This window comes from Mus pahari, chromosome 21 (assembly GCF_900095145.1).
Source record: "Mus pahari chromosome 21, PAHARI_EIJ_v1.1, whole genome shotgun sequence".
Lineage (NCBI taxonomy): Eukaryota > Metazoa > Chordata > Mammalia > Rodentia > Muridae > Mus > Mus pahari.
The window spans coordinates 19,588,592-19,597,911 of record NC_034610.1 but is presented as its reverse complement, the minus strand read 5'-3'; the positions used below and the strand labels follow the sequence as shown (position 1 = coordinate 19,597,911).

The 9,320-nt window shown below is 56.1% G+C and overlaps 1 protein-coding gene across 3 annotated transcripts in view; it reads left to right on the top strand.

Moving 5' to 3' along the window:
- Nucleotides 1-2,771: 2,771 nt before the first annotated feature.
- Slc9a3r2 (SLC9A3 regulator 2) overlaps nucleotides 2,772-9,320 on the top strand; it is a 10,872-nt gene continuing 4,323 nt past the window's right edge. For 2 of the 3 annotated variants that reach the window (XM_021221194.1, XM_021221197.1), the window contains exons 1-2: nucleotides 2,772-3,134; nucleotides 5,342-5,542. In XM_021221194.1, coding sequence (XP_021076853.1) covers nucleotides 2,922-3,134; nucleotides 5,342-5,542 — 414 coding nt within the window. In that variant the 5' untranslated portion in view covers nucleotides 2,772-2,921. Of the gene's footprint in view, nucleotides 3,135-5,341; nucleotides 5,543-6,080; nucleotides 8,204-9,320 lie in introns of those variants that run through there. The other variant, XM_021221198.2, reaches the window with a different exon arrangement.

Genomic DNA, 9,320 nt, shown 5'->3' with positions numbered 1-9,320 from the left:
CTGAAGACAGCTACAGTGTACTTACATATAATAAATAAATAAATCTTAAAAAAAAAAAAAGCCCAACATAATCAAAAAAAAAAAAAAGATTTATTTATTGAAGACAACACTGTAGTTGTCTTCAGACACTCCAGAAGAGGGAGTCAAATCTTGTTACGGATGGTTATGAGTCACCATGTGGTTGCTGGGATTTGAACTCTGCACCTTTGGAAGAGCAGTCGGGTGCTCTTACCCACTGAGCCATCTCACCAGCCCTGTTTTTGCTTTTCCAGATAGAGTTTCTCTGAATAGCCCTGGCTGTCCTGGAACTCACTTTGTAGACCAGGCTGGCCTGGAACTCAGAAATCTGCCTGCCTCTGCCTCCCAAGTGCTGGGATTAACTTGTGCCACCACGCCCAGCTTTGAGCCATGTGTTTAACCAGTTTTGTTTGTTTGTTTGTTTTCTTGAGACCGAGTCTCACGTAGCCCAGGCTGGCCTCAAAGTCACTATGCAGTTGAAGACGATCTTGATTTTTTTTTTCCTCCCAAGTGTTCAGATTACAAGCGTGTCCAGCGGGTTTATGGAGTGGTCGGGGTCCAACTGAGGACTCCCTGCGTGCTGAGCAAGCACTCCTCCCGCTCTGCTACACTCTCATCCCTGCGTTTGTTTTTTTGAGACAGTCTTTTTGTAGCTTAGGCTGGACCCCCTGGAACTGTGATTATGAATGGTTGTGAGTGAGGCGCTGGATTCTATTATAGATGGTTGGAAGCTGCCTTAAGGGTGCTTTGACAAACCCAGGTCCTCTCAACAGAGGAGCCATCTCTCCCGTCCCATTGTTTGCTCTTGTTTTTGAAACATTCTATCCAGCCTGGCTACAAAGACCGCAGAGGTGCTGACTTCTGGAGGCCTGGCTTCCCTTCCTTGCTGTTTCACACAGCTGGTCCAGGCTTCCCTTGTGGCTCAAGCCCACTGATGGGCCAAGACCTCCTTTCTGTCACTTTCCAGCCCTTTCGCTTTGGGAACTCCTTTGCTACTACTCTGTGACTGTAGAGCTCTATCATCCTTGGCCCCTGGCCCCTCTGAGACTACACGTTCCTGCCCTTCTTCCTCCCCCACGCCCCCATTCTATCTTTAGTCATGGGCCGAGTCTTTGGTGACAGAGAGCCAGTGAAGGGCCCAAGGTTGGGGTGGGAAGAGGTCCCCTACCTTCCTCAACTCCTGGCCCGAGATCTCCCATCTTGCAAACTCCTTAGTGTGACCACAAAGATGCTGTTAGCAGGTCTGGCAGGTTCCTGGTTATTGTGGGGGCAACTTTCAAATTCCACACGGGTGGGATATACATAGTTGATATATATTAATAATCTCCATGGGCAACCAGCATTAGACCAGGCTCAGAGAAACCATTCCTAAGATAGAAAGACAAACTCTCTGGATAGGTAGGCAGACAGACAGACGGAAGTGGTCAGCCAGGCCTGTGGCAGCATCAGCTAGAATCTGCAGAGAAGGCTGGGGGCAGGGAGCAACAACGTATCCTCAGCATAAGTGCCTTTTAGGAGCAGCCCTAGGGTGTGGGTACCCAAGGGGCTGCTGCTGAGGCTGCCGCTGAGAGGCGGGTCCTAGTGCTTGGGTGGGGGTTGAAAGCCCTAGCTAAGGGTTCTGGAGAGAGGGGAGGGAGAGGAGAACACTGAGCTAGGGCTGCTTCTCCTGTCCACATGGGGAACTGTCTGAGTTGGCTTTACCTGACTCAGGGGGACCAGGTAAGTGAGCAGCTGTGGGCTGGGGAGAAGTAGGCTGTGGAGAAGCCCGGATCTCAGCTGTCTTATGTGCTTGGGAAAATGCTTCAAGGTGAAAAGTGCAGTCTCACAGTACCAGACTCTAACAGAGGGTTTTCTCTAGGCCTCAGTTTCCTGATCTGTAAAATGGTCAGTTTTCTCTAGGGTTGTTCTTGGAAAACCATATAGGAATGCATAAGGGGTTCTCAGTGGGACTATTTTCCTGTAAGAGTAGATGAGAACCTTTGCAATTGTAAATTTAAGTGCGTTGGGACTATAGAGCTGGGAACTGGGAATGGGAGCCCTGTGGGGCTTAATTTGGGACAGCTGATCACCACCTAGAGCTCAGGGGCCAAAGTTCTCAGCGCAGTTCATCTCGTAGGTGAAGAAGACAGCACACACCTCCCATTTCTGCCAGATAAACTCACGTTCCCAAAAAGCAGGGAATACAGGAGACAGGATGTTTAATGGACAAACACTTCCTGGGAAGAACAAGGGGACACCCACTCGCTGTCCCTAAAGACCTTGGTTGCCGTGGTGTCTCTTTAAATCCTTATTCTTGCCTGTTGCTCTCTGGGTCGGGACAAGACAACTTCGGGGATCTAGAGGGAGCAGGCAGAACAGTCCCGGTAGGTAGAGGGTGGGGTGCATCCCGAGGAAGGGGCGCAGTGGCCCTTGCACTTCCCCTCTGGCCTCTGTGTAGAGTCTCTGAGGAGAGGCTTCGCATTTCTGGAACCTTTCTCACTGTACCACATGCAGGTGTCTAAAAAAGTGATTCGCGGAACAGAAGTCAAAGGTGCTGGCGTTACGGAGGGTGGCCAAAATGGGTTAAGATAGGACTCCCAGGGACTCGAGGGTTGCCTGACCAAGCAATCCCACTCCTTGGTCCTAGGGTTTCTGGGCGCCCAGGCAGGGGCCTAGCTAGCGGGGTTTGGGCTAGGGCGGGGGCAGCCAGGAGGGCGGGGAAGGGGCGGGCGCGGGGGCGGCGCTGCAGCAGGAGCAGGGGCCAGGGCCAGAGCCGAAGCCGGAGCCCGAGGCGACGCGAGCGGAGCAGGAGCCACCGAGGCCGCTGCCTGCTCTCCCGCCCGCGCCTCCGCCGCCTCCGCACTCCAGCCTGCGGGTGGTGTGAGCCGTGGCCAGTCGCGGCCGGCCAGGGGGCAGCGGGTGCCATGGCCGCGCCGGAGTCGCTGCGGCCCCGCTTGTGTCGCCTGGTGCGCGGAGAGCAAGGGTACGGCTTTCACCTGCATGGCGAGAAAGGCCGCCGTGGCCAGTTCATCCGGCGCGTGGAGCCAGGCTCCCCAGCCGAGGCGGCCGCGCTGCGCGCCGGGGACCGCCTGGTTGAGGTCAACGGCGTCAACGTAGAGGGCGAGACGCATCACCAGGTGGGTCCCAGCGCTGCGCCCCGCCCCCCCGGTTCCCTCCTAGGGGCGCATCCCTACAGCGCTGGCCAAGATGCCTACGACCACCCATCTGCGTGCCGTATGGTGGGACCGGGCAAGGGTCCCATGGGGGCCTGCTGTTCGGGTGTCGAGGTGTGGGACGTGGCCCGCCAGCTGGCCTCCTGGTGAGGAAGCTCGGTCCTGCAAGAGCGGGGGAGGGAGGACATCCTGGTAGGGAGGGGCCGCATTGCGGCTACTCTGGCCAGGGCCCTGGCTGCTTCTGCTAGTTTTGGCCTCCGTATGCCACGGAGGGGGAGGAGGTGGCTAAAGCACCTTGTGGCCTTGTGGTCTAGATGCTTTTCTGTCAGTGTGTGAGTTATGTGTGTGTGCTCGCAGGTCTCTCTGGGGTCATCCATATGAATACACTACCCAAGTGTTCCAGGAGTGGATGAAAACATACTTGTGTCAGGGCTGGAATGTGTGTCTAGGGTTGTGTGGACACCTGGCATGTGTGCTGGCCCGTGTGTGTGTGTGTGTGTGTGTGTGTGTGTGTGTGCTCCTGCTTGCCTGGTTGCACTAGTGTACTTTTCATGGGCCTGTGGTGTGTCTGGGTCTGGTGGAGTTGGCTCTAGTGGCAGCGATTCCTTGGGCTCAGAAAAAGTCTCTTCCGGGCCCTGTAGAGGTCACTGTGCAGCCCTTGCCTGCTGCTGCAGGAGTACAGAGGGGAGATGATCCGGCTGGTCTCTCTGCAGGTTCTACCTCTGGGGTGTCTGTATCCCACTGAGGGGCAGACACAGTTAAGGCCATGGCTACCTACTACGCTTCGGCCTCCCTCCTCCTTTTCTGTTCTGGAACCCTAGTACCACTCAGTCCATGACCTACGGGAGTGGTTAGTCCTGCGGCCTGGAGAAAGCGGTGGTTCTTTGCTGGACTGAGTTGAACGTCTATCTCCCCAGCGACCAGTAGGTAGACTCCAGTGACCACTGGATTTGGTTGTGTGCTGAAGAGTTTGGGAGTGAAGCCCAGTGGCTGACTCAAAAAGCAAGGGAGAGACTGGCAGAGTCGATGTCCTCTGCCTCTTGCAGTCGCTGCAATGCACCTGTTTATCCCAGGTCTCTAAAGACCTTCACCCAGAGCCACATTAGACTCCTACTGCTCAGAGAGCTAGAGGCAAGACCCCATTCTGCTGACAGTTAGCGACTGTGGGTGACTGGCTTGGCTCCCATGGCAGAAGCAGCAGAGAGCTGGCCTCCTTCTGCTCGGTTGGTCCTGGGGAGAGAGGATGAGCATTGAAGGGCCGGTACAGACGGGCCCCGGTAGGGCCTTCCGATCTGTGGTGGCATGTGCTCCGTGCAGTAGAGCTGGAGATCGTCTCTTCACTCCCAGGCTGTAGGGGTGGGGCTGTTGATGCTTCCTGCCCTTCAGCTGTCCAGTGTACTTCTCCCTTTGAACACATACTGCCATCTTGCAGGATCCACAGTGACCCACACTTCACAGACACCCAACCAGATAGACACACAGACGGCTGTAAAGCCACATCTGTTCTGCTGCTGCACCCGATGGAGCTGAGCTCTGCTCACCTGATGGATGCGAGCATCTTAGCATTGTCTCTGCCTCTTTGCAGGTCCAGCAGGGATGGGTTTCTGGTCCAGGTATGGAGGCAAATTGAAGTTCTAGAACTTGTTGGGCATTAGCTTCACACTGCATCTCCCAGGAAGAAAGAAGCTCAAATACTCACACGGGGGCCCACAAAGACATTGCTCTCTCCTACCCCTGCACCAAAGAACAGACTTTAAAATACACACACACGTACACATACAAAAAGCATACACATATGCACACACATACAGATAAGCCTGCACACATGCATAGACCAGACTGAAATCCGGAAGCTCAGCTGAACAGATTTGGACTCTCACGTCTGGCTGGTCTTAGCAGCTCCTTCCTGTGTGCACCTGAGCTGGTGCAAGAGAATCCTGAAGTACTTGAAGCCTGGGCCCTAGCTACCGGGAGAAGAGGGAGGGAACTGCTAGAAACTGGGGGTGGGGGGTGGAGCCCGCAGGCCTCTCAGGCCAGCTAGCTACCCACCCCTGGCAGGCCAACCCCTGCCCTCTCTCCATGAATCTTGGCCCAGCCCGGGAGTGGTGCCCTACCCATGTGCTGCCCGGGGTGTTGGCTGCTGACCGCGTCCTGCTTCGCACCCGTTCCAGGTGGTACAGAGGATCAAGGCTGTGGAGGGGCAGACCCAGCTGCTTGTGGTGGACAAGGAGACGGATGAGGAGCTCTGCCGGCGGCAACTGACCTGCACTGAGGAGATGGCCCATCGAGGGCTCCCCCCGGCCCACAATCCCTGGGAGCCAAAGCCGGACTGGGCGTGCTCGGGCAGCCTTGGCTCGGACACTGGCCAGAAGGTATGGTGGGCTGTGTCTGTGGGAACAATGAGCCTTTCCCAGAACTGCCATCACTGCCTCTGGATAACAATCTTCGTTTGGTGACTTCTATAGCCTCTAAGCCTCCATTTCCTCTTAGGGTTCTTTACCTACTGTGGTAACCGCTCTCCGTGCCGCTGGTGAGCACCGCAGCAACCCGTTTGCCTTTGTTCCAGGGACCGAGGAGCTCTGAGAGGATGCAAGTCTGTGTTGGGTGTCTGTCGTCCTAGGTTTTGTCCACATCTCTGTCTGAAGCGTCCAGTCTAAGCCATCTATGTGCTCCGAAGCCCTCGGGTGGATTAGATCCTGCCGCAGGGATTAGTGCTGTAGCCGGGCAGCGATGGGGGTGGGCGGAGTGGGTGGGTTCCAGAACACAAGGGCTTCCTAGGGGAAGGGGTCAAGGCAAGGACATGCAGGCAGGCGCTTCTTTTTTTTTTTTTGGTTTTTCAAGACAGGGTTTCTCTGTGTAGCCCTGGCTGTCCTGGAACTCACTCTGTAGACCAGGCTGGCCTCGAACTCAGAAATCCACCTGCCTCTGCCTCCCAAGTGCTGAGATTAAAGGAGTGAGCCACCACCGCCCGGCTAGGCAGGCGCTTCTTATGAGGACCCACTGACAGCTCAGCTGGGTTCCAGTCCCTGTCCAGTTCCCACTTCCCACCTGTGCTGGGACCCTTTGTGCTGCTGTCCCATGGCCCCGGCTGGGGAGCCCCTCCCCTCATCTTTATCCTTCCAGGCTAGGAGACCCCGATAAAACAAGAGCGAATCTGTCCCACCTTCTTCTAGGTAGCTGCTTGTTCTACTTCTTGGAGGATCTAGTACTGTTGTTTCTTTTGTCTTCTGATTATGACTTGAGCCGAGCAGTCCCTCACATCCAACTTGGAGAACCGTTGGCTTAGGTCGGTGGTGGAGTGTCAGGTTTGAAATTTCTGGATGTATTTCAGACCTTAACATTTACCTCTGACCTCACCCAAATGTCTCCTACTGGCTAGGCCTGCGCTAGTCCCTGTGGGACCTGCCTGGAGACCGGGAGATGACGTCCCCAGTGGTAAGGCCGACCTGGGCCAAGGTCTGTGATTTCTATGCTGGAGTCTTTCCTTCAGAGGCCTGCAGGCAGGCAGGTGCCAAGCCTGGAATCTAGATTCTGCGCTGGCTGGGCTACTTAAGATCAGGAATCTTAGTAGGAATTTTGAGAGAAGAAGCCGGTGCCAGGCCCACCTTCTTCTGGCTGGGGACTAGGAGTCTCCCTTTTTCCCAAGCACCCCTTTCTCCTCCTTAGGAAGACACCCCCCCCCCCAGCCCCAGGCTTGTGTCCATTCATTTAGAAGCAAACAGCTCAGTTCACCTTCCTGTGGAAAAATCCACCCTAGGGCCTTATCTGGAGATGGGGTGGCCTAGGCCCGTTGGCTGTGGGTGGGTCCTTCCCCGGCTCTGCTATTTCAGGCTTGGAGGGGCTGCAGGAAGTTCTAGGAGGGGGCTTCCTCTGGGTGTATTTTTAGAGGAACAAAAGGGGGTACAATGGGCTTGTCCCATTGTAGATGGGTCAAACCTAGGGACAAGGACTTCAGGAGGTAGAGGAACCCAAGGGACACCCTTAGCCTGGAAGAGAAAGGGCAGTCTCATAAGACCTCTCCAAGCCAGGTTTAGAGACAGCCTGTCCCAGGCTGGGGCAGGTGCTGCAGAGGGTCCCCTTACTCTGTGGTGTTGAGTTCTGGTGGGGGTACTGGTGGCTGGACAGACCGGTGAGGCGTGCATGCCTCTGCTCTGTTGCAGGGTGGGTGTCCACTGAGCACCCCCACGGGAGGTCGGGGCCTTCCATCCTCCTGATCCTGTGTTCTCTGTCCCAGCCTGCCTGACAGGGGAGGTGGGACAAGGGACAACACTGACATGTCTGCCCCTCCCTTTGGGGGCGGGAAGGCCTAGTCAGTGGTGACTCAGTCCCAGGCCGTTCAGGGCTGGGGGTGGCTGCAGCTGCAGCCAGCTGATTCTAGCAGTGATGACAGGGGCAGCCCCCAAACAGAGACCCAGCAGCTAGCAGTGCCAGGGACAGGGAGGTAGTGGTGGACCTTGTCTTTCCACCCTTGGGTCCTACCATGTCTGCACCTCCTGGGGGACGTGGCGGACTGAGTTTTGGCTGACACAACTCTGCAGGTGGCAGGTTCACAGGATAGGATGGTCTGAGCAAAGTGATAGCATGGCCGCTTTGGGGGCTCCCCCAGTTCCTGCTGTTCCTCTTCTCCCTTCCCCCATCCACTGTCTTCTGTTCTCCAGCCAAGGTCCCCTCCCTTGACTCCCTGTCTCCACTGCCCTGGGTCCTGGAGCAGGGCAGGGCCTCCAGCAGCTTCCTTCCTTCCTTTCTTGGGAAGGAAACCAAGCTGGGTGGGGGGGATGCCGGACAGGGGAGGGGGTTCAGTAACCACCCTGCTACCCAAAATGAGTCAGTCCCTATGTCCCCACCCATCCCCAGGGAACCTGGGCCACAGTGGGAGGTAGATAAGTGGGGTGACAATCTCGGCTGGTCCAAGAACTCTGGCCACCTGCTGCCAGCACTCATAGCCCCTTCTCATGGCTCGCTCCAGGGCTAGCACGCCGTCGGCCTCAGCCCCAGGAGCCCCTCCTGTGAACTCTCAACTGGGGCTTGCTCAGGTCAGATGGGATGAGGCAGAGCTGGGCAGTCAGGACCCCAGCTTTAGCTCAATCTCTGGGGAAGGGCAGGGAACTCGGGGATGTTTATGCCTACAAGACGGACCCCAAGAAACAATGGGGGCCTTTCTCTGCTGGGGCTGGTGAGTCATTATCTAGTGGGGGGCAGAGCCTGGCTCCCAGGGCACCCCCTTATCTGCCTTGTCTGGCTGTAGGTTCAGTGGTGGTGGGGGGACTGGGGCTTGCCCGGCTCTATGGTTATGTGTCTCAGAGCCCGTGGGAGCCGGAGGGCCTGTCTGAAGAAGGCAGGAAGTGTGCGCAGGGCTAGGGCTGCGAGGAAGAATTCCAGCAATGCGTCCCTCCCGCTGTTTGCTGGGGCACCCTACCCCCACTTGCTTGCTTTAGCTGCCTCCTCTTCCCCCACAGGCTTGGGGGTATCTTGTAGTCCTTGAGGGTCTTATGCCAGAGATGGTTTAGGCTAGTTAGGAATCGTTAGCCTGTGCTGAGAGGAGGATGTTTTGGGTTGGGGCTGAGGGGTTGGCCAGAACAGCCACCTCTCAGGAATGGCCCCTAGTTTCATGGCCACAGTAGCGTGCCAAGTCCTGCTTCCCGTTTGGGAGCCCCAAGAAACCCTGCCCTGTAAGCCTCAGAGGTCGTGGGAAGAGGTCACAGGGCCAGTGCTGTGGATCTAAGTTTGCATGTGTGGGTGGCTGTGTGTGTCTGTGTTGTTTGTTTATGAGCATAAGCCTGGATGTCTTGTCTCTACGGCCACATGATGTTGCCCTGTCTGTTGGGACACGACTTTGTGCCAGGAGTGGTCACACATTCCCTTGTACTGTTTTGGACTGGCTTCTGTCTCTACTTCTCCAGTCTCTCCCCTGTGAACTGGCCTCTGGCTGTCCCAGGCTGATGGCGAGGGGCTATCAGGGCCTCGCCCCAAAGACTGTATCTTCAGCTATGTCTTTGAGAGTTCTATGCAGTTGTTTTTTTTTGTTTGTTTGTTTTGTTTTTTGTTTTGTTTTTTGAGACAGGGTTTCTCTGTATAGTCCTGGCTGTCCTGGAACTCACTTTGTAGACCAGGCTGGCCTCGAACTCAGAAATCCACCTGCCTCTGCCTCCC